This window comes from Opisthocomus hoazin, chromosome 5, assembly GCF_030867145.1.
Source record: "Opisthocomus hoazin isolate bOpiHoa1 chromosome 5, bOpiHoa1.hap1, whole genome shotgun sequence".
In the NCBI taxonomy this organism is placed as follows: domain Eukaryota; kingdom Metazoa; phylum Chordata; class Aves; order Opisthocomiformes; family Opisthocomidae; genus Opisthocomus; species Opisthocomus hoazin.
The window spans coordinates 82,159,469-82,183,628 of NC_134418.1; the positions used below are offsets into that span (position 1 = coordinate 82,159,469).

The window sequence follows — 24,160 nt, forward strand, 5'->3', positions numbered from 1 at the left end:
TCAGACGGGGAAAAGATCAGAAAGCAAAGACTCCTGGCGATGGATCTCCAACACACCCATCTCTGCCCAACGTGTGTGCAGGTTATTATTTTAGGAACATACCGATAAGGTAACAAATGCAGACACGATTAAACATCCTATCAGCATCAATGGAGTTTTTTAGAATCAGATTTTATAAATGTCAAACTACTCGCGTTTCCCCACGAATTGATCAGTATTTTTATTCAAAAGTCACAATCAAAATGGGAGAAGGAAGAACATTTCCTACAGTAATACGCATTTTATAAATGTATAGCTTAACTAACCAAACATGTTATCAACAAGCACTTAAGGAAACATTTAAAAAAACATTTAAAAACACATAAATGATCAAGATCTGTTCACAACTTACAGCTAATGTAAATATTGAAATATTTACACAACTGATAATTCTAATTTACAGTCAAATTTTGCAACTATGAATATTTCCCCAAAAGATTTATGTGTAATTGCAAATGGTGGATAATTTTATCAATTGCAGTGCATTTTTACAGCTTATTAGACACAGCTTAGAAACAGCACCACTGAATTCAACAGATTTGGTACCTTTCTGACGTATACATTTTAGACTCCAGCAGCTAGTTATATGTAATATGAAGGTTTTTCAGTTTCTTTACTTTATTTTATTTTGTTTTACTTTATTTTATTTTACTTAATTTAATTTAATTTCACTTTATTTTTCTAACCTATCCTATCCTATCCTATCCTATCCTATCCTATCCTATCCTATCCTATCCTATCCTATCCTATCCTATCCTATCCTATCCTATCCTATCCTATCCTACCCTGTTCTGTTCTGTTCTATTCTATTCTATTCTATTCTATTCTATTCTATTCTATTCTATTCTATTCTATTCTATTCTGTTCTGTTCTATTCTGTTCTATTCTGTTCTATTCTGTTCTTTCTGTTTTGCTTTCTTTTATTTTATTGATTCACCTGATCAATAATTCCCAGTAGACTCAGATTTTGGCATCGAAAAGCTCTCATTTTCCTTGGTCATATCACATCTTACCAATTACACGGGCAAACCGCAACTGTGACTTGCATATTGCTCTAGGATAGACACTTTGCCAATTTTCATACATTTTTGTGATGTTTGTAGAAAGAACTCAACTTTTTTTATTCCTTTAGACAAGCTTAGGGCCTACTCTTCTCCAATCTACAGAATCAATGCAGTTTGTAGGATGCAATATGAGAAATGTTGCAAGATTTTCAGTATTATTTAAATAAGGTGACGTGCTAGGAGTTTAGTAAATAAGCACCTAAAGTAACCATAGAGAAATTACTGTGCTTTCTGATTCACAGGACAGCAAACTCTGCAGAGTGCAGAGGTGCTTGGAGCTCCCTCCAGAGGCAGGAAACCCTGCAGGTAAGGCCGGCAACAGCTTGAGGAACGTGTGGTGGTGGCCCATGCAGCAGAGCTCCAGCTGGAGGAGGTGTGGGGGACGTGTGGGAGCATGGTGGGTGTGCTCCGTGCACCCCGAGTGATGCTGTGCCCACTCTTTCCCTTCACCCCTCCACATCCCAGCTGGGCTGAGAGCAGTGGCTGCTCTTCGGTCACCGAGATGGACCCAGGTAACGGTGTGTACACCCTGGGGGAGGACAGGACACACCGGTGGGAAAGGGGAGTGGGTGCCTAACGGAGTGGCTATCCAGATTTGTGCTGGATCCCTGCAGGGACTCAGTGAGGGCTTTTGAAGTAGATAGGTGATGTCCGCCTGGGAGGTCCTGCAGAAAGCAAAGTAACCACAGGATGTCACCTACTGGTTCAGCCCTCTTGGCAACTGAGCTTGAATTTCTTTTTTTGTTTTTGCTTTTGCTTTTATTTTTATTTTTATTTTTATTTTTATTTTTATTTTTATTTTTATTTTTATTTTTATTTTTATTTTTGTTTTTGTTTTTGTTTTTGTTTTTGTTTTTATTTTTTTTATTCCCACAAATTTTCTAGTCTTTTGCACTTAGAAAAGGATGCAAGAGGTTAACATTCAGAGTTGTGAGGACAGTAGCATTCCTTAACGTAGTATTTTTTCTCGTAGAATCATAGAATCCTAGAATCATTTAGGTTGGAAAAGACCCTTAAGATCATCGAGTCCAACCGTCAGCCTAACACTGCTGAGTCCACCACTGAACCATGTTCCTAAGTGCCATGTCTACATGTCTTTTAAATACCTCCAGGGATGGTGACTCCACCATTTCCCCGGACAGTCTGTTCCAGTGCTTTTCTCTGTTCTTGTAAAGGAAGAAGAAGGAAATGGGTTCAGCCACGGTGCTGCTCGACAGTGTAGCCACATCTCTCACGCTGGCAGCTAGCACCAGCACAACATACTTCATGCGCAGTTACTTTGATGGACTGTACCCCGGTGACACTGGACAAGAGCAGTAATGGCAGGCAGTAAGTCCATCAAGCGGATCCACATTGGAAAATCTGCAGACCTTGTCAGAGGGTGACCTGTGTGTGACAGTATGACCATTAATTTTCTCTTTTGTGATTTTTTTTTTCCTTTTCAATAGCAAAGATTAGTCTTAATTAAACACTGACTGTTAGATCAAAGGCAATTAGATCAAAGAAGGAAAATACGCAATTCATTAATGATAAAGCATTTGGCGTAATACTTTCCCAGCAAGCCCGCGAAAAGGGTTTTCAAACCATATGTTGGTAGCCAGAGCCTGAAAAATAGGAGCCTCCTGTTTATTAATAGCTAGAGTCCTGTGGATTACCTTTTTTTTCCAAGTCATATAAACATCGCTTTCAGGACTGTCTCAGACAAAGGTATCCAGTTATTGACAATCAACTGGAAGTGGTCCCCAGCTCCGATAATAAATACAAATCAGCCTTGCCTTTGCTACAAATAAGCATCTCCAGTTTAGGAGGCAAGTGAATTTGAAGATGATTAAGTGGAAATCTGCTCAAAGTTTTAAGAAGGATTTGACAAGAGAAGCAATTTTCCTTTGAGCTTGTATTCAGCTTTGAATCTCACTAGAACAGAGCTTTCATTTCACAGGCAGTCACTCGCTGCACACCCCAGCTTTAAAATTTAATGAATGCACCCTTTGCAGAAGGCTCTGGCAGCATCTCAGATATATTAGTAAGTGAAATGATGTCAATCAAAAAAAGAAAAAGGAAATGCAAGTGATGTCTTTCATTGTTATAAGCGTATTGATAGTTTCAGAGCTTCTGTGTTTTGAATTCCAGAAATGTTCCTTATTGCGAACAAAACAGAACCCTAAAAAAGAATATGAGCCAATAAGATATATCTACTCTTTTCCTAGCTATACGAGTTATGTTATATTAACTACTATGCTAACTAATATTAACTCATTATATATATAAATATTATATATTTATTATGCTCTATAATTATATTAACTAATATGCTGTTATATTAACTAATATCCTGGGGTGCATCAAGAGGAGTGTGGCCAGCACGTTGAGGGAGGTTCTTCTTCCCCTCTACTCTGCCCTGGTGAGGCCCCATCTGGAGTACTGTGTCCAGTTCTGGGCTCCCCAGTTCAAGAAAGATGAGGAGCTACTGGAGAGAGTCCAGCAGAGGGCTACAAGGATGATGAGGGGACTGGAGCATCTCTCCTACGAGGAGAGGCTGAGGGAGCTGGGCTTGTTTAGCCTGAAGAAGAGAAGGCTGCGAGGGGACCTTATAAATATCTGTAAATATCTGAAGGGTGGGTGTCAGGAGGACGGGGCCAGACTTCTTTCAGTGGTGCCCAGCAACAGGACAAGGGGCAACGGGCACAAACTGAAGCAGAGGAAGCTCCAGCTGAACACGAGGAAGAACTTCTTCCCTCTGAGGGTGATGGAGCCCTGGCACAGGCTGCCCAGGGAGGTTGTGGAGTCTCCTTCTCTGGAGATATTCAAGACCCACCTGGACGTGGTCCTGTGCAGCCTGTTCTGGGTGACCCTGCTTTGGCAGGAGGGTTGGACTAGATGACCCACAGAGGTCCCTTCCAACCCCTACCATTCTGTGATTCTGTGATATGCATATTTTAGAGAAAGTGTATCCAGTTTAAAATAGCCAATGCTAATTTTCATTTAGCTGCTCTAAAAGGTAGCCACAACTCACATATGTAAGAATTTCAGCTAGAGTTAGGGTTCCGATTAATATTTGTACCCTGCACCAACATGATTCACAAACGTGTCATGGCAAGACCGGGGTTAACCCCAGGAATAAAGCAGGGCTGAAGGAAACAGGCCCAGCTGCTGGGAACAGACGAGCAGGAGGAGGCAACTGAAGCTTTGCAGAGAGTAAGGAAGCCTCCGGGATGTGGAGGGTATCGATCGCACGAGTAACAGTGGTGCGTGCCTGGTGTTGGGGAGCTGGAAGGGTGTTAGGAAGCTGCCCTCTGCGTTGGAGAAGGTTTTCTGGGGGGCAGAGGCTGTCCTAGGCACGGCCGTGGGGTTTCAGCCCAGCGCCGGGTCTGTGCCGGCGGCTTGGTTTGTGAAAATTACTGGTATGTGGACATGGAGGTAAACCTCACCTGTAACTTAACTTTCTCTATCAAAGCGCTCATTTCATGTCCTGTGGACTTGGGGCTTTTCCTGCTGTGTGAGGAACTGACAGGAAGAAAACCGGGTTTCCTCTGGGAGAATCGCCGTGTGTGAGGTGCGAAGCCCTTTCGAGTGCTGCGTCTGCCTGAGATTCCTGATTTTCCTGAGTCGATCAGAGGTAGCTGAAATGGAGCTGTTTCTATCTTCTCCTTGAAGTTAGGATGCCAAAGGCCTTGCAGTTTTTAAAGGTTTAGTTTTATTACGCTACTCTGAATAAGAATGCAGAGCTGCTATTCAAGATGGAACCAAATATGAGTTATTTAACCTCGTGTTGTCTTGCCCGCTATGTCCTTGTACAAGGGATGATTGTCTTCGGTCCCCATAAACGATGTGGTCTCTCGTGTGCTCCTTGGACAGGACGGTCTCTAACACATCAGGGTTTTAGGTGTGGATCTGCTTTCCTCTACAGAGTGCCTAAAGCCTCAGCTGATGCTGTAGGTACCCCACTGCTCGGTCTCCCACCAGCCTGCCGCCCGGCCCTGTGCTCCCAGCAGCCGGGGCCAGCAGAAGAGACCCAGCACCCACGGGGACCGTGCCATGTCCTTCGCTCCCGGGGTCGTGTCCCGCCGGGAGCAAAGCTGCCTTTTTGCTTGTGCTTGCCTTGAACAAAGGCGTATTTAGCAAAAGGAGCAAATAACCTGCAGCTTCCGTCGCGATATCCATGACAACTACGTGCAGCTGGAGGGGAAAAACAGCCTTATAGGTGCATTGATTCGTTTTTATTTTCATTTTCATCAATTGATTTTATTTATCCACATTCCAGTTACCTTCATCTTCGTGAGCTCCTTGGAAATAATGGAACCTCACAACTTGCACTTATAACTGGAAATATTCCATGCTTTTCTGTTTTGTGTTGCCTGTTCTCTTTTGCTTTTATAGTCCTGGTTTACTGTGAGGAAAGTAATAACTGAAATAACAGGAGCCATAACTTGTAAATATAAAGCTGCTTTCTAGTATGAGACTTCTAAGCTTGATTTAATCTCTTAATCAGACTCACCATGCGCTCTTATTCTTGCCATGTTGCTTTTGATTAGGACTTTGAAGATGATAGTGATAATTAGCGCACACGCATGTGCTTGCTGGAAGCGGCAGTGAAGAACTCAGCCCAGCAGTCTCCTAAACAGAGCAAACTGGTAACCAATTGATTATTTCTAAGTAGGAAGACAACTACTTTGCATAAGAAAAGATTCATGTAAAATGCAATTGTTGCTTTTATAAGCCAGGATTATTCATTATTATGTATCTCATAAAACTGTAATCCTAATTACATGGAAGGCTACATGTCAGATCCACAAGCCAAATCACTCCTATATCCTCTAGTCCTAAAAGATTTACTCTAAAGACAGGACTAATTGTACAGTATTGTCTTTTTTTGTGAACAATAATCAGATTTTCTTTTAAATTAATGTTTTCTTGAGGCTAAATAGGATAAACACAATACATAGATTAGATAATTTGGAGCAATGCACTGCTAAAGAGATGAGACATTGTAGGATCTAAGTAATATTTTCTGGATAATTCTTGCTGAATCCTGTTGTGTTGGATGGGATCAAGAAAAGCTGACTGTGTACTAACAAGAGGATAGTAATTCAAGAAAAAACATTAGCAACACTAAGAGATAGTTCCTCTTCTTTAATGATTAACTGTACTTGAAGAAACACAGTAAGACATCAATGAATTTCCAGTGCTTTGGATTGTATTAGATTTAAAAAGGGAATACTATGGTTTATGCTTAGGTACAAATTATGGATATGAAGAGGCTTATCTTGAAGATTTACTATTGCTTTTTAAAAAATAAAACTAATCAGAAAATAGTAATACTTTATGCATGAACATTACTTTTCATTTCAAGGTGCTTAAGAAGCATTTTCTCTATGTAGAAGCTAAAAAATTGCTCTCCAATTCCCAGAGCTACTCAGCAACTGGTAAATGACCAGTACTTTCGGATTTGTACCTTATGCACATACATCTAAACACCTTCCTTAATGGCTCTGAGTATGCACCTACTCCTCTTAAGCTCTAAAAATAGTTGTACTTCAATGTGCTTGTATATGGCCCTTTACAGGATCATGGCTTACATCATCTGTACTCCTTTGCATCATTTTTGGCATCTAGCTCTACAGGACATGCGGTATTTGGTGCTGAGCCGAAAGGTCACAGCAACCGACAAGCTATTATCTGATGAAAAATATTGCCTGTAAAAAGAACGAAGTATGCTTATTACCGGGTTTTGATATAATTGCCATCAAACTCCCACCAAAGCTGAAAATAAGACTTTGTACTGCTGTTCCTTCGGTGTTTTCTAGGACTTTGTTGCTGAAAGCAACCATTTATGTTGTGGTTCTCCTTCCCCTCATCACTTACTGGAACCTATTTGGTTTTGGCGACTGATTCTATGTGTAATAATAAATCAGTGCTGATTGCAGCATACCTTGCTACCTTTTTTAGGTTTTTTTGCTATGTACCTTGGCTAGTTTATTTAGCTTTTTTACCTTGATTTAGCTTTTTTACCTTTATTTAGCTTTTTTAGCTATTTACCTTGGCTAGTTTGTGTATGAGGCGTGACTCGGTATCCCGCATCAGTTGTCATAGCCTATATGATAACTAATTTGCAATATTTGCAGTTAATCCAGCTGAGAGGTGATGGTGGCATATATAGCAAACAATATGCCGGTAGCAATTTAGCAAGGCAACTAAATTTTCTGCTTTGGTGAGCTGAATTAATTGTTTTAGAAACTTGGTAATCTTCTCCACTAGAGACCATCGGATAACCTTTGTTTTATGGCTATCTGGAAACGGAGAACCCTTCCCTTGGTGGAGGTAACGACACTGGAGACCGTTGTGTTGTTAAGCTCAAATCACCTGCTGCATCCTCTCTGTACGGAGTAGGGGCTGAACGAACCCTTCCCATCCATTTCCTATAATCAGCATGATGCAAAAGCTTTATTTTGTCTTCTAAAAATACTGCAGCTGGGTTCTCTGTGCGGGCTGTAGCACTAAGCACTGAATGCCAGCAGTTCCTTACAACAAACTTGGTTTTATGCTTTTAGTTCTGTTATTTAGGAGTAGACTTTTCAGTTACTTACCTGAACACCATCTACTGTTGACTGCAACGAACACGTAAGTTTAAATAACGGATTATCAGCACATAACATATATGAACGCAAATATTATTTATGGGGAGAATGAGGCCCAATTCCTTTATTTCTTCACAAAACAACATTGGTTTGGGAAATCCGACAAGTGTGGACACCAGGAAAGCTGGCATGAATACACCTGTTGGTAAACTGCAGCTAGCATGTGATAGCAAGAGCCTGCTATGTGTCAAGAGTACATAATAATATTGTAAATCTACACGCTGAGTAGTACTCTTGCTTTGAGACTTCTGACACTCCTGGGAGTACCGCTGCTTGCTTCACCCTGTCTGCAAGTCATGCTAAAGCCTAGTCTGTATCAAGGCATTCTATTATACATCTTCATTTATCTCTATTATCTCGCCCAGTTTTTTGTCTTAATTAATGCACGGCGCACTAGAGCACCCTTCGCTGCTGATTTATACTGGTGTCACAAAAATTGCGACCTGCACGAAGGAAAATCCCTCCCTCGAAAGGATGATAAATATCTGCTTAAGCTTGTAATGACATTAAAAGTTAATGTTTTCCTGAAATGAATCAGCAGCAGAGGTGTTTGAAGGAAGAGTAACCCAGAAAGCATGACCAATTGAAACCAAAGTCTCCTAATGCGCTGCTTCGGGTACCCCTCGGTGTGAATGACACTTCAAAGCACTAAGCCACTTCAGGAAGAAAAGTGATGATACTTGTGCACTGACAGCAGTCGAGAGGCTCTTACAGGAACAGCAAATTTTAAAGGTTTTTAAACACGCCTGAGATCTGGCAAGAAAGGAAGCTGAAAGAAAGACCACGAAATGAGGGGTTTAAGCAGAAGACAGGTTTAACATGGGATACTGGACACCCAGGCTTATTGTGGACTGCTGTTGAAGAGCTCTTAGTGATCAAAATGTGGTTTTTTTCATTTTTTCATGCGACTTAATTTCATAATAACAGTGACCCTAGAGGCATTCAAATGTCCCTAGATACACAGGGAAAGAAAGAGGTGTAAGTTATTTGGGATAGCCTGAAGACGAGAAGGCTGAGAGGGAACCTTATAAATGCTTATAAATATCTCAGAGACAGGACAAGGGGCAACGGGCACAAACTGAAGCAGAGTAAGTTCCAGCTGAACAGGACGAAGAACTTCTTCCCTCTGAGGGTGACAGAGCACTGGAACAGGCTGCCCAGGGAGGTTGTGGAGTCTCCTTCTCTGGAGATATTCAAGACCCACCTGGACAAGGTCCCGTGCAGCCTGCTCTGGGTCACCCTGCTTTGGCAGGAGGGTTGGACTGGGTGACCCACAGAGGTCCCTTCCAACCCCGACCATTCTGTGATTCTGTGATTCGCCACACTGGCATACGCCAGCCAACTGGCATCGCGGGCAGTCTGACTTTGCCTCTCCTATGCAAGGTGACGTGCTTTCGTAGCTAACAGCCAAAGCACCTTGGGAAAGGCTGCAGCCCCCTCCACAGTCCGCATCAGCCTGTGGACTGGGTGGTTGGAGTTTGGCCGTCTCTCCCCAGCTTCCAGTTTGAACGCTGCTCTACAAGCTCACAGCTCTACAAGCTCGCAGCTCTTCCGCACCAGCAGCCTTTCTCTGGTTTTGTGTGAGATATAATCCGTTCTTCTTGTTTTCTCTTGTCTAGAAACATTTCCCAGTTCTTACCATACTGGTATTTTCTGGAGGAGGAACAGCTAGAGCATTAGCTGAAGTGAGTTTTACAAAGTCTAGTCAATCTTATCCTCAAATTTAGAGGCATTCCTATATCATGAATGAAGAAATCCCGACTTCATGTCATTCCTGGAATGCCAGTGACAGTGAACTGGGACTTGGAGAAGTACCAGTAGGGAGGAAAAGAAGCAGCAGGACTGAGGCAGAGTATCATGTGATTCTTCTTGTTTCCTGAGCCACAGAGAATATGCTATGCAGGGATACGCAGAGGTTTCTCAGCAACTCACATGAGATGTGCGCAGCTCCAAAAATGGCATTTTTCAATAGCATTATAAATTCTTACGTAAGCTGTTCGCAAAGCTGTGTGAACACAGAAAACTGGCAACTGCTGCAACTCCCGTTCCAATGGACTCATCTGTATTGCTTTACAAACATCATCAAGGATAATACATTCCTTCTGCTGCTACTTACAGAGAAAAACATGTTGTGGATTAAAAAATATTGTTTCCTCCCGTCCTCCCATTCTGCCACCACAGAGTCAAATTAAAAGGATCCACGTTCTGACTGATCTAAGCCTTCTTGCCTTCAAGATTCCACAAACCATTTCGAACTGCATCCTTTGGCATGCGAGAGAGACGAACGGGCAATGTATGTATTCTGAACACTGCTGAGGCAGGGAAAGAAGATATCCAGGATGCAAACATGTACAATATAATTATATATCAACGGCTCAACATGTCTAAGGTGATCAGAGACTATAAATACACGTACTGTTTGAAAGCAAAGTGATGGCAAGGTGCATGCAGTCCTTAAATTATAGTTTCCACCACGTTATTTCTTGTAACAGTTGTTGAACAAGCAATGATATTTTGTTCAGTTCTAAAACACATCTCAAAAGCTTATAACAAACTTCAGGTGAAAAATCTTGGCAATACCCTTTGGCACCATGTACTAAAGTTAATGAGCAAGCCTTAAACAGAAAGCCATTATAATGAACTTTATTTAAATTATTGAGCACACCATATTCTTAACTTTTTAGCGCTTCCCAACGATGTGTTTACTGTATGTTTCTATAAATTACACATTCATTGCATAAAACTGCATTCGTTTCTCTATCAGCATACTATATAAATTATCACAAAAACAGATGAACCAACAAAAGATTCTTGAATACATGTAACATTGGTGGGCAGATAATATCAGTTATAGCTGATCTTCATGGTAAGCAGCTCTGAATGAATCCCTCTTGAATTCATTTAATTAAGAAGCTGGAAAGAAAGAAAACATGATTAAATGCTGAAAAATGCATATAAAATATAGCACCACAATTATTGGAAAAGAATAAACAAGGATTTCAAAACATTCATTTGAAAAGTCATTTGACATTTGTGTAATAATCTCTTAAGTTTTTATATCCCATTTAGTAATCACTAAGCGAGCATGAAAGTTATCAAATAAAACTTGAGTGACTGAAACTTAAATTTGCCCGTTTAAAAAAATTAAAAAGCAAAATGCACTTCAAACATCTGTTCTCTTTAATCAAGTTCTGCATCTGCTCTTACTACTTAAAGTGCGAACTACCGCTCCCAGGAGGTGTTTCAGATTCATTTAAAACATTCTTCTTCTACTGCTGAAGTGGCCCCAGAGCGGGGAGGGCATGGAGAACTTGGCAAGGCTCTGTGTAGGGTTGCAGACTCTTCAATTCTTAATGTTTTAATAAATTGAGAAGTTTCAGGTGACGTTGCTGTTTCTTTACCCCTGGAACCAAACCCTGTACGTTTTAACAAGTGGATATATATTGTGTGTCACACCTTTCCAAGTACTATACCAAAGAAGAGTTATCTCATAAACTGGGAAGGGGGAATGGAGAAAGACTTGTAGACTGAGTTAACGGTACAGAAACCAAACCAATGAGCTACTGAATGGCAGGGTTTTTCACTGCCTCTAGCTTCGCATTAAAGATCCTTCATCTCCTTATAGATACGCAGTGTGCTCTGGCATACACATGTTGCAGTGATTTCATCAGTTTTCCATTCATGGTATCAATAATTAATCGTGACAAAACATAAACACAAGTGCCATAAGCTTCAAAGGCTGTACCAGTATAAAGATGTTCCCTGCTGCAAAAAGTTGACAAGCTCATTAGGCAAGACATCCAAACCAAGGCAGAACAGATGGCAGCCGCCCGGGTGCTGGAGGGCGAGGGGATTATTGACAGAGGAAAGCTGGCAAGAACAACGGCACGAAGAGGTGAATCACAGGGTGCCGAGCGGAGAAGCCAGAGAACGCTGACCTCACCAGACTGACAAGATAACCCAGGCTGGACTTGACGATCTTGGAGGTCTTTTCCAACCTTAATGATTCTGTGATTCTAGGAGAGAGATGTGTAAGGCCACGCGTAGGAAAGGAACTGAGAGGAGAAGAGAGAGGAATACTGATAGTGAAATTGAAAAAGTTTGGGGGGAAGAGTGGGAAGGGCTGAAGATTGCAATTATCAGGCAGGTAGCGCTGATAGGCCCAGGGGGGGTAGAAGATGGAATGATACAACTGCAAGCAAATACAAATAGGGCAGTGTCATTTCGGATAAATATGCTACTACCACAGCTATTGCTCCTCAGTTTCTGTCTAGAAGTGAACTGCATCGTTAGCAGCTGAGAGACATGATACAGAATATGGATAAGGCAAACACAGCAAGTTATATGGAAGCTGTAAAACAAGCTTAAGAGGCTAGATACACAAGCAAGGAAAAAGCCTAAGGCAGAAACCCACAAAAAAGCCAAAACCACCATAAAAAAAATCATAAACGAGAGAGTAGCCAAAAAGAAGGGAGTGGGGGGGTGAGGAGTGGGCAGGGTTTCTGAAACATCTAGAATAACAAATTGGACAACATCTGCTGGGGTAGATCTGCAAAAAGAAAAAAGAAATCATGTCTTCTTCTGCAAAGCAGGGGCAGGCAGAAGACGAAAGGCTGGCCAAACTGCGCCCTTCCAGACGTTAACTAGCTGGAAATGAGTCGAATAAGGAAGAGCAAATGATGAACTGCAAGGCTTGCAGGAAAGCCGTAAAAGCAAAAAGAGGCATCCTTGACGGTGGCAATGACAGAAGGAAGGTTCTACTTGTAGAGGAGCACGCCAACTATTTGCCTCGGGAAGAAGCATACCCTTCCTAAGAGATCTGCTACGGGGCCAGACACCTGGAATTCGCATCTCCTGTTCTTTGAAGGACTGGAAACCAGCACTGGACGTGGACACGTCCCACAGAGAGGATCGGGGAGCTCTGTGGATGTTCATGGGTTCAGCGTGCTGTTGGGTGGTGGAGACTGAGGTGGTTTGCCTTCCATTTCAACCGGCAGCTGTTTTGCTGAAGAACACGGTGTCTGCCCGCTTTAAGAGAAGTAGTATAGAGATCACTAAATGTAAGATGCTCTGTTCTGACAACTGTGTGTTATTGTTTTCCTGTCTTTTAAGATAATCCTGATTCCTGCTGTTTCGAAGGGAGCAGCCTATCCTGCTGAGCACTACAGACCTGAATGTGAATCTGAGTGTTTTATCAGAAGTTGATTTACCAGTTCATAAACCTTAGGTGAACCAATTTAGTTATGCATGAAATCAACATGGAACATCTGAACAGTTGTTAGCAGTGCTCACGTTTCTTAATAAATTTAATTTAATGTGTTTGAAAATACTATTTGTTCTACTTACTAATATTTTACCAGTATATTTCCAAGAAATAACTATTCCATTTTATTCACTTGCCTTTAATTTCAATTGCTCATTATCATACAGGATTCCTTTACTGAAGCTAATTTAATTACAATGCGAGTAGACATTTCTTATACGGTGTATACAGTGAACACCAGGAATTTTCAAGCTCTGGGGCAACTTGCAATTCGTCTGTTCTTGTTGCATTGACTGTTTTTGCTCTAAGCAATGAATGAATACTTCATGTCTGACTTAACATTTACGTTTTTTTGATGAAAATAAAGCATCTTTTATTTATCACGCCTTCTTGCAGCTTAGTTCATTTTCTCTGCTAGTCAGTACAGGGTATGTATTTTCCATTCTGCCAATCCATAGTTCAGAAGGCTGATTATTTTTTATGGTTTAACTAACAACTCTTCACATTACTCTTTTAAATAATACCCAAATACAATGGCTATAAAGGATAACCTGCTAATGAAACAAATGCAGGCACCAAAAAATTCTTTAAAAAGCTACTTAATGCAATCTGGTTAATGAAAAGTTATATGAAAGCTTCAAATTTTCAGGTATTCATAACTTTTAAATTCAGATTAAAACAACAGAAATTGATAAAATGTAGACTTGAAAGGACAACTGGAAGTGTCAACAATAATGAAACTGTGCTAGAAACTTCATCTAGAAAACAAAGCAGAAAAGACAACACAGGGCTGCTAATAGGTTTCAGCCAAAGCCACAAAAAAATAATTGAGCAACTTTTTTTAACCTCAGTAAACAGTGGATAAAACTTTTATATTCCTAACACTCCCAGTAAGACAATACTGTGCTAGTGTACTGATGTCTTCTGCTTTGTTCTTACCATCCTTCCTCATTCTTTTTAATATCCTGTCTGGTTTTTGGACTGAAACTGCCTAAAGTGAGGTTTCCAGAGAGCCCTCCAAGCCCCTTCCTGACTAGCAAAGCTAACTTTGGCTTATAGTTAAGCGTAGTCTCTCTGTCATTCCAATCTGTATTAGCTGACAGATAAAATTATGTTGATATAATGAAATTTTATTGCTCAATCACTGAGTATCCGATACTTAATATATCGCTTATTCACTTTAAATATTGGGGTGAGGCAGCTTCCAAAAAGGATTCTCTTGGATATATCACCACTCTTGTCTTACCCAGAAAGCATCATAAATAGGAAAATATTCAACAGCATAAAATAAAATGATTACATTATCTTTTAACAGTTAATGACACCCATTAAAATAAAAGTTTTAGCAAAATGAAAAATTTCATCTAGTTCCCATAAAAAGGTGGATTAGTACAGGCATGAAAAAGCCCTGCCATGGTAAAAATGGCTCTAGCAGAGAGATCTGTTACTTGCTAGCTCATCCATCACGACTGTATTTGCTCAGTAAGTCACCTTCATGATGACCTCCATTTTGCATCACCTCTCCCATTCCAATGCTTTATTGTATAAAGGACTTTACCAGAGTGCTAATTAAACCATTTTTTCCACAATCCTAGCCTTCAAGAAGAAAATTCTGTGGAATGAAGAACCAAAAACTTAATTGGAAAATGTCTTCAGTGGATGGAAAAAATGTGAACAAAATGCTACCCTCCCTTCCTACATACGTGCCCTCTAAATGGCACGCTTATATATTTGTGCTCTTATCCAGCACTCCTCTGGACACCTGGCTGTTTGTCACCGAAATTAACAATGACAATGGCATTACCAGAGTCAAAGAAACAGCATTCCCAGTACTTTTAATCATGCACATTAGAAAGGGAAATAACAGTCTTTCTCCAGTTCTTGACTCCTGCCTTCTGTTTATCCACCTCTGTTTTGATTTATCTTCACCACCCAGAGGTCACTGGAGAGAGAGAGGATGCACAGCAGGTTATGTTACTGTTTCACTTTTTATCAATGCATGCTGCTTCAGAGAGGACTTATTATTTGGTCGTTCAGTGCCAGAGAAAAGAAATGATTCAGTATATTTGCCTCTTTTTTTTACAAGTAGGACCGTGAAGTTGATGCTTGAGATCATGCATATAGCATTAAAACAGCCTCAGTTTTCTTTAACTGTTCCTTTAGGCAGGCTAACATAAACATTCTTTTTTTCTGATAGATCATTAGTATGCGTTGTTGTTAGCACTGTTAAAGGCAAAGCTTTACTAGCCTGAGGACAATTTAGCAGACAAAGACTGATAGTTTCAAGGTGGAATCTACAACCAGTGAAAGTAAAAAGACAGAGTGAAAGTAAAAGGACAGACGTATTTCACGTCTTAAGATATATCTACACCGGGATCAACTGGTGCGACACAGAGCTCCTTGGAAGATCCTAAAGAATTCAGATAAAAAGATTAATATATATCAACATATATGACTGTTAAAGTCAAAACGCAGGCTATTGGGGGGGAAGAGAGAATAACAGAGGTTATATACTTGGTCCTCTCAGTGTTTTGCATGCTGACTTCATTAAAATTTGTAAGAGCAATGGACATAAAGCAAAGAGGCTTCTCTTATGAAACACTATAGCATTGTCACGAAGCTGACATGGTTGAGATCACTGAAGTGTCAAAGAATCAACAGTATGTTTATTTAAAATAACGCAACAGAAAACAGGGTCAGAGCTACCCAAGAGACCAACAGAAATTTGAAGGATTTAATGCTGGAAATGACCAGATAAGTAAATTACACATCTGGGAAACTAGCAAATGAAATTTAATAATAGCAAAGCAAAAGGATCAGTTCTAGTGATGGTGTCCAGTAATTCTGCATTTAGTGAGGATTTAAGATTGAATGATTAATTTATTCCCATGAAAACATGAAGAATCTAGGACAGTCCAAGTAAGCCTGTAAGATCTTGCTTAATTCTGCAGGAGCAGAAACTTTATAAAAAAACCCAAAGAAAACTGTGTAATACTTATCCAGGTATTAAATGTTCCTCGTGTACTTATGCATCCACAGGGTTCATTCTTTTATGAATTTACTTGATAGGTGTTGCTGATTAGTAAGTTACAAGTGACACTGAATCTACTTAGCTCCCTAAGACAGAATTTGGTTTATGGATCTAATAATTCCTTCCTAGTAACAACCTGATGCAGCACTACGTCATTTTAACAGGGTTGCGATGAATCATTCTTTTCAGCACTATCCTGGATTTCTTTTATTTCTTTCTTCACCAGCTTTAACACACTAACAGGTGCACTTCTGTTCCACACGCGTTGCATATCAAACTAAATATCCTGAAACTAAACTTTTCATGGAATTCAGAAGTTCTCTTCCACCCCCAACTCACGATGTCCTTTATTCTTAGCTTGGATACTAACAGAGGAGTACAAAATTTACATAGGGCTCCAACTTCTGCTAGACACTCCAAAGATAAGATGTCTGATTTGCTGGAATAAATTCATCCCAAATTTACAGCAAACAGATTAGCCAGAAAAGAGGGGAAAGCCCTACACTACTTGAATTAAGATTCTTAAAGCTTACAGTACATGATACTACAAGATATGTGGTAGACCTGAGCAATTAAGCCTGCAATAACATCGATGGTACTGTGTAGGCACACCAACTCACAGAGCACACTGATGTTCATCCACAGACATCCTAGGTATCACACAGCAGTCCGAAATACCTAGTGCCAACATTCACAGAGCCATCCAGGGTCTGGAAGTTGGCACAGTCATATAAGCATCTTGTTAATAGGCGCTAAGAACCTTCCTCAGATGAAAGAACTAAAAACGAAACTAGTACGACGGTCAGGATTTCTTTACCAGCTGTTAAATTGCATGGCAAGGAACACGACAAAAACAACGTTTTGCTTTAAGCACACTTGTTGTGAGAAGATGCAAGTGAGCTCAGGCCATGGGCTGACATTCTTTGGCAGTGCTTCCCAAGCAGGCTTACAAGCTGCAGATCAAGCTCCTAATTCCTTCTTCTCTTAAGACTTAAGCACCTAATGGGAAGTAAGAGTACCTCACACTTAGGAAAACTGGATCCCGCCTTTCACGCCAAGTCAGTCGAGCTAGAAAGCAGTCTCCAGAGAGGGTGCTGGAAGGCCGTACAGACTATCCCAGATGGCAAACTACTAACTCCATCCTGATGAAAACTTGCAATATTACACTTCATTATACCATACTTTACAGACTTTCCTTAGCACAAATGAGTAAAAAGCAGGAGCAGACCTGCATATTGCAAGCGGAAGAGTTTCCTTGACTTGAGTATGATGTTATTAAATGGTAAAACTAATCTGAGGTGATCTAAATTAAATTAAATGTCAATTAGTCTGCATAAAGAGATCAAGCTCAGTAACAAGAAAATAATTCCAAAGTCTCGCAGCAAAAACTAATAGAAAAATGCGATGTATTAGCTCAAATGTTAGATCTCAGTCGGGTTTGCAAGGCTGAATCCTTACTAGTGGAACATAACAAAATATAAAGCTGACTGCTGCACGAATCGCAAGACCCTGTCACAGAAATCGACACTAAGGAGCATCTAAGAGAAACTGTAGAAGTATTCCTCACAGGATTCATCAGCAGTGGCTGTAAAAACAACAGAACTGTTAACATTAACAGAAACAGTAGTCTTGTTCTCTGCTTGCTTCAAAATACAACTTGAGGTATCTGCTGTACTAATGTTTCCCTTAAGTATAGATTAGCTGACATTTGATCGCACTAGATCTTTCAGCAAAATGATCCTGTATCTACATTGCAACACACCTGTCATCAACTTACTTGTCCACATCTGGTAATAGTAATGTAGACTAATATTCCATGAAGGATTAGTCTACTAGTTTATACACAGTGATTTCACTGGAAATAACAAAAATCTCATCTGTTTAAACGCACTGTGGCCAACTAGAGGAGGGAAAACTGCTTACATGCGTATTATCTCTATGGTCAAGCCTAGCATAGCAGGTTAAGACTATGTCAACTGTATACATATATATATATTTATATATGTGTATATATATAGACCTCTGCAGGAAAAGAAGTTTAAAAGGAGCAAAGACTGACGCAAAAGAAAGAACAGCACAGTTTCAAATAGGATCAAAAGTCAATGGAACAAAATTGCTAATCCTGGACAATCAGAACTACAGGAAAAGGGCTCCTCTTCAGAACAAATACTTCACCATCCAACAAAACAAAGCTTCAGGAGAGAAAGTCAACAGGTCTCTGTTTTGTTCCACAAACTTGGTGACTCAAAAAGTGTCACTGCACTGCTTTTTACCTGGTCCATCATTACGATAGTATTGAAGACTTTGCTTAATTGCACCTTTTCCTTTCCTCTAGCTAAGCTTTTTCATGGACATCTGAAAATGGTACCAAGATCAAAAGAAAATGATCTAGGCCATCTGTTCCTGGCAGACTACTAAAAAACTATGCAACTGATCAGCAAGACGATACGAATCAGAAGTCTAGCCTACACCTGTAGGTGACCATCCAGCTGAAAGCATCCACCTATACAAGGCAAGAAGTGTGTTTCCCTTACTATTTTTCCACTCTTTCTGCTTGTCAGATAAATTATAACTGTTTCATTGACAGCTGTACTTATAATTAAGAGAGACCATAACCCTTTCTTTCCTCTCTGGTGTGGCTGACAAACGAAGAGGGTACCTTCAGTGATAAATCATAGCTTAGCACCGTACACTGGTTTAGTGGTTTTGTGCCTTGTGTTATGTATATCTCAGCTAGTGAAGGTTTATAAACTCAAGCACATGGTTTTTTTGACATTCTTCATGGCACACTACGTATGCCACACATCTGTGCTCAAACCCATTTAACTGGTCTGTGTTACCAGTCACATTAACAACATTGGCTTCTCCAGCCCCCTTCCAGTTTGCTTGAATCACAGTTCTCCCTGCTTCTTCCAGCTCCCATACACTTCAGCAGTAAAAATTAAAGATTGTTTACCTGGAAGGTATTCTTAAACTTCTACAAAGCTATTAAAATCTGTAAGATGAGAATATAATGAGAGATTACCTGTATGGGTAGCCATGGTATTTGGAGCGGAATATGGATAACAGGAAGCTGAAGAAAAAGACCACCAGACCCAGGCCTACCAGACATATTACTGGGAAGAAAATAACTTTGTTTATTAGCACATAAAAGATTTTAAACTGGAATTTCTACCAAGAATATTATTTATGTCAATCATTTATGGAGAATTTTGACACAGTTAAATGAAAAAAAGTTCCTGTCTTGACTACTGATGCCCACTATCTCCTGACAGAGCTTCAAACACATACGGAAATAGTATTTATAGTTATCAAGAAAAAAATAACTTGTCAGTGTGAATGTATTTTCAAGAAAAAAGAGCAGCAATTTGCAGCTCAAATGTTTGTGGATGCAAACACCTTACTGCTGATAATGGATTTAATAACCCTGTAAATTACCCACATCAAGGAATGTAATTTCAGGTATTTGCTTGTTCTTTTTGGAAAACAAATTACATTTATAAAAATGTCCCTTGACTAATATTCTCTCTAGTCAACCATCTAAGGCTGAAGTAACAGCAAAGGCAGTTTAGTAACTACTTTATCTAGTTCTTAGCGGCTAAGACATTTCACTGCTCTAAGTTCCAAGGCTGGTAGCCAAATCACTCTTTACTCCTAACTTGATAGCAGTATAATTCTTTGGGTTTTGAAGATAAATAACAATGACACAGACTTTCTCACAGCATCCAGATGCAAGTGCTTTGAGCCTCTTCAGGCAAAGAATGAATTAGCAAGGTAAATGCTTAAATTAACAAATAAAATTTGGAACACCAGTTGGCACCCAGTGTAATAACAGCATAAAACCTTTTTGATCATGATAGCTTGCTCAATTGCATGTAAATAAATACATTAAAAGGGCAACACGTTACAAGCTGATGCATATAATTGAGATGCAGCTCGTCTACATTAGGTAATGTTTTGGTTCTAGTGAGCTACTTTGATTTTAAAAGCTGCTCCTCTTATACTGCTCCTGCTTTAGCCAAACCTTTGCTATTTAATTGCAATATTCATGCTTCAAAAGTGTGCTGGCTTTGAGCAAAGGATGAGTAACCATGAAGCTGGGGAAGCTGACAATGACGCCTTTTTTCATTAAAACTGACCATGTGGAAACTGATGCACGTCAATTGAAATGTAAAATTCCTGCAGTTATTCTGAGAAAACCAGCTATGTATAAAAATTATAAACACACTTCATTATAAAGAAATCATGGCTCACAAATATGATTTCAAAGCGTGAATGAATGAATTGCAAAGCATGAAAAATGCAAGGCACGTACACGGAAAGCATTCATATAATGGCACAGGAAGACAGTTTGAATTTATACTGCAGCCCACTGTTACTTCACTGTGTCCATGTTCACAGACCTAGGTCTCAGGCATGATCTAAGATTATACACCAATTAAACTCATGTCACTGTCTTGTTTGACATCAGTATTAAAGACAGATACTGTAGAAGATATTCAGAATTAAATTATACGTCTACAGCTCATGGAAGAAGAGCCTCAAACCACTACAGATTAGAGATCTCCAGCCAACATTCAACCAGCCGTTACGAAGAACCATAGAATGTTTTTACAGAAAACAGCTGGCCAGCCCTATCTGCAACACTGTGTATTACATAGAACTGATCTAGAAAGAAAGTGAAAGCAGTGTAGGAAAAAATGTATTATTAAAGGTACAAAGGCAGATGCACCTATTTGTTTCAACTTACGTCATACACAGTAAAAGTTTATTCGATATAACACTTAGGAAGTTTAAATCTGGATAAAATACTTTCATGTTGTGTGTTTATGCAATTCATTGCCAAAAAATCTTGCAAATATTCTGAATGACAACAACATTCAGAAAAATATAAAACTTGTACTTCAGGCTAAGAAAATTTAGACATTAGATTAGGATTTGTTCTGTACTACATTGACTGCTGGGCTTTCAGGTTCCTCTGGAGACAGGACACTGGCAAAGTGTACCAAGCAGAAGAATCTTCACACTCCTTCAGATGTCATCTGCAGCATCTTAAATGCCTACATTCATTTTGAAAACAATGTTTCGAAACTCTTGTTCTTTATGTCGCTGACTTTCAATATAATTCAAGAGCCAAAAAGCATTTATGCAGTACTATGTAGTGGAGACACTGTGTCAAGCTGTACCTTTGCTGAGTAAGCTTAAAATATGTTTTTACTGTTACAACTTCATGTGAATGTAGTTTTATCAGCAGAATTTTTCTACTTTCCTCTTCTCCACCCCACAAAAGGTAAAAACTGGTTTAAAGTAGAGAACTTCTGAAAACTTAATCAGATATTCATTTGTAATTTCTCAATGTCTTATAATTGTCTACACATTGTCTTAGTTGTGCTAAATAACTTACTTCGCCTTTTTCCAACATCCCCTTTGGAGGTAGCAGCTTCATTCAGGAGTACCATTCCCATGGTGATAGCAGCATCTGTATTGCTATTGTCAAGGAAAACAGCGTATGCGTGGATACCTCAGAAAGCCCCAACAGTACATCTATGAACTAAAGCTTTCAAGTTCATAAAACGAAAGAAAACATTTATACATAAAACTGCACATCACAATCTGTACTGTACCACTACACTCACCTGTGGCAAAAAAAATGTCGTAAGATTTTCCTTTGTGCATTCTAAATAAAAAAGGAAAGATGGTTCAAAAAGCTTTAAAGGACAACTCATGAAGTAGGACACACAAATTATGGACAGTTACGGAAACAGCTATTCCTCCATTATCTCACCATATTCTGTATATTGGAAGTAAATGATTTAAAAAGATGAACACTAGAAGAACCAGCAGTCATTCAGTGTTGTTGCGCACATTCATTCGCCATTTGATGCAAACTGCAGCAGATGAACACTGCTTCTAGATAAGACTTGAGCTTCCTCTTTAGTGTCATATTGCTTAACAGTTCAGAAGAGAAACATCTCAGAAGCAAAGTCCTCAGTCACTTTTGGTGTTTTATTGTCTCATTGTAATTGTTACAAATATTAACAAGCACATAATGATAAATCAATTTAACTAATTTAGCAAGATCTTAAACCATTCACTTAATTGTTTCTTTGAAACTGTATAAATAAAAACAGAATGCTGAAGCAGGCGTGCATCATGGGAGCCATATCTCACAATTTCAGGAAATAGAAACTTCACCAGAATTAACCGATTCTTGAATAAGGTTGGATTTTTAAGCATTACTTACCCCAGGGCTGGGTAGCAGGATGACTACAAACTTTAAGAACCAGAAGGCATTTCTATTTATGCACACAGATAATTCACGGGAGATACTTCAAACATGCTACATCCATAAACAATATCTGCATCCTGTAACACTATACTTGCACTAATCCTATCAAAATTCATATTAGTATTTTTCATGTTAGACCAAAATGCTCAAAGACATCTGAAATTTCAGTTATACAATTTCAATTAAGCTGAGCCTGAGCAAAAGGCTTTAGAAATGTCAATGCTAACTTCATCACATTTCATCGGAGTTTAGCAGCCTGATTCAGGTTTGATACTTCCAAATTTCATATACATAGAAAGAGAAAAGTCAAAAGAAGAATAACAGGATTAACAAAAGCAAACATCAGTGGTCAAAGGAAGCAGATGCCAATAGGCAATGTCAAGGAAATACAAGTTTTAGCACCACGTCTTATCATAGAATGAATCATAGAATTTTTTGGGTTGGAAGGGACCTTAAAGATCATCTGGTTCCAACCTCCCTGCATGAGCAAGGACATCTTCCACCAGCCCAGGTTGCTCAGAGCTCCATCCAACCTGGTCTTGAACACTGCCAGGGAGGGAGCAGCCATAGCTTCTCTGAGCAACCTATGCCAGTGTTTCACCACCCTTATGATGAAGAATTTCTTCCTAACATCTAATCTAAATCTGCCCTCTTTTAGTTTACAGCCATTCCCCCTTGTCCTATCACTACACACCCTTGTGAAAAGTCCCTCTCCATCCTTCCTGTAGGCCCCTTCAGGTACTGGCAGCTGCTCTAAGGTCACCCCGGAGCCTTCTCTTCTCCAGGCTGAACAGCCCCAATGCTCTTAGCCTGTCTTCCATATAGACATCTACCTACAGTCCTAATATAGACACATATTAGAAACACAGTAGTAGCCCAAATTACTTTCTTCCACGTGCACACAAGGTATAATGCATAGGGTCACTCTCATGAATAAATGGTTACATTCATGTATTCCAGAAGCTTATTACTAGACTTGCAAAAATAAATTTAAAAAATTTGCAAAGTTTTGGAGAAAAGAACTCTGTTCTGGAATCCACAGGACTATGCAAATTGGAAGGGAAGGCAAAAATTACTTTCCAAAAATTTTGCCTGTTAAGATTCAGATTCAAGTACAGAAGAGACTGGAAATGTCCTGTGCTACTGCTATGCTGCAAGCAGCAAAAAAGAATTGGAAAGAATGTCAAGATAATCATTCAGTTCTCTGCTTTCAAAAGTTACAAAAGCATAAAGACAAAGTAATTGAGGAAGCTGCAACAAGAAGGGCTGAGAAAAAAAATTCCATATATATTTCTACCCTATCATGAGAAGCCCCTAATCTAGCACTATCTAATAACAACTTTATTTTACCAGTCCCTCACTTAGATTTATAGCGGTGGTTTTGTTCCTAGATTAACTGAGTCATGGGAAAACACCAGGGAAAACAATGTGAGGGTAATTCACCAAAGCCTCTCGGGGAACTGCTACTTCTTGCAAAGGCTTTGGACTGCTTTGTAAACGGAATTTGTTTGCTTTATTACCCCATGCGATATTGCACATAATGGGGTCCTTTGCTATTTCCCTTACCTGGTTGCTGCTCAGAAACAAACCAACCAACGACACACTAAAAAGCCATTTGGCAGCCAACCATTGCGTAACCGAGTTCCTGTCTTCTCACCAGACCATGAGTTTTAATTCACGTTTCTCACCATCAGGAAGAACGGTCTCACAAAAGCAGCTCTCTGCTCTGCGACCGAGAATTTTACATCTGTCACTAGCTGAACGGTGCTGACGTTTTTTCTTCTCTTTTGGAGTCTCACATCATTACCCCTCAAGCTTCCCTCACAGTGTCACTATTTT

The 24,160-nt window shown here is 39.7% G+C and overlaps 1 protein-coding gene across 1 annotated transcript in view; it reads right to left on the minus strand.

Annotated features, from left to right (window-relative positions):
• Positions 1–10,365: 10,365 nt before the first annotated feature.
• TUSC3 (tumor suppressor candidate 3) overlaps positions 10,366–24,160 on the minus strand; it is a 132,606-nt gene continuing 118,811 nt past the window's right edge. The window contains exons 8-10 of the mRNA XM_075421923.1: positions 21,437–21,511; positions 19,058–19,148; positions 10,366–10,651 (exon numbers count right to left, since the gene is read on the minus strand). Of these exons, the coding sequence (XP_075278038.1) occupies positions 10,636–10,651; positions 19,058–19,148; positions 21,437–21,511 (182 nt within the window). The 3' untranslated portion in view covers positions 10,366–10,635. The remainder of the gene's footprint in view (positions 10,652–19,057; positions 19,149–21,436; positions 21,512–24,160) is intronic.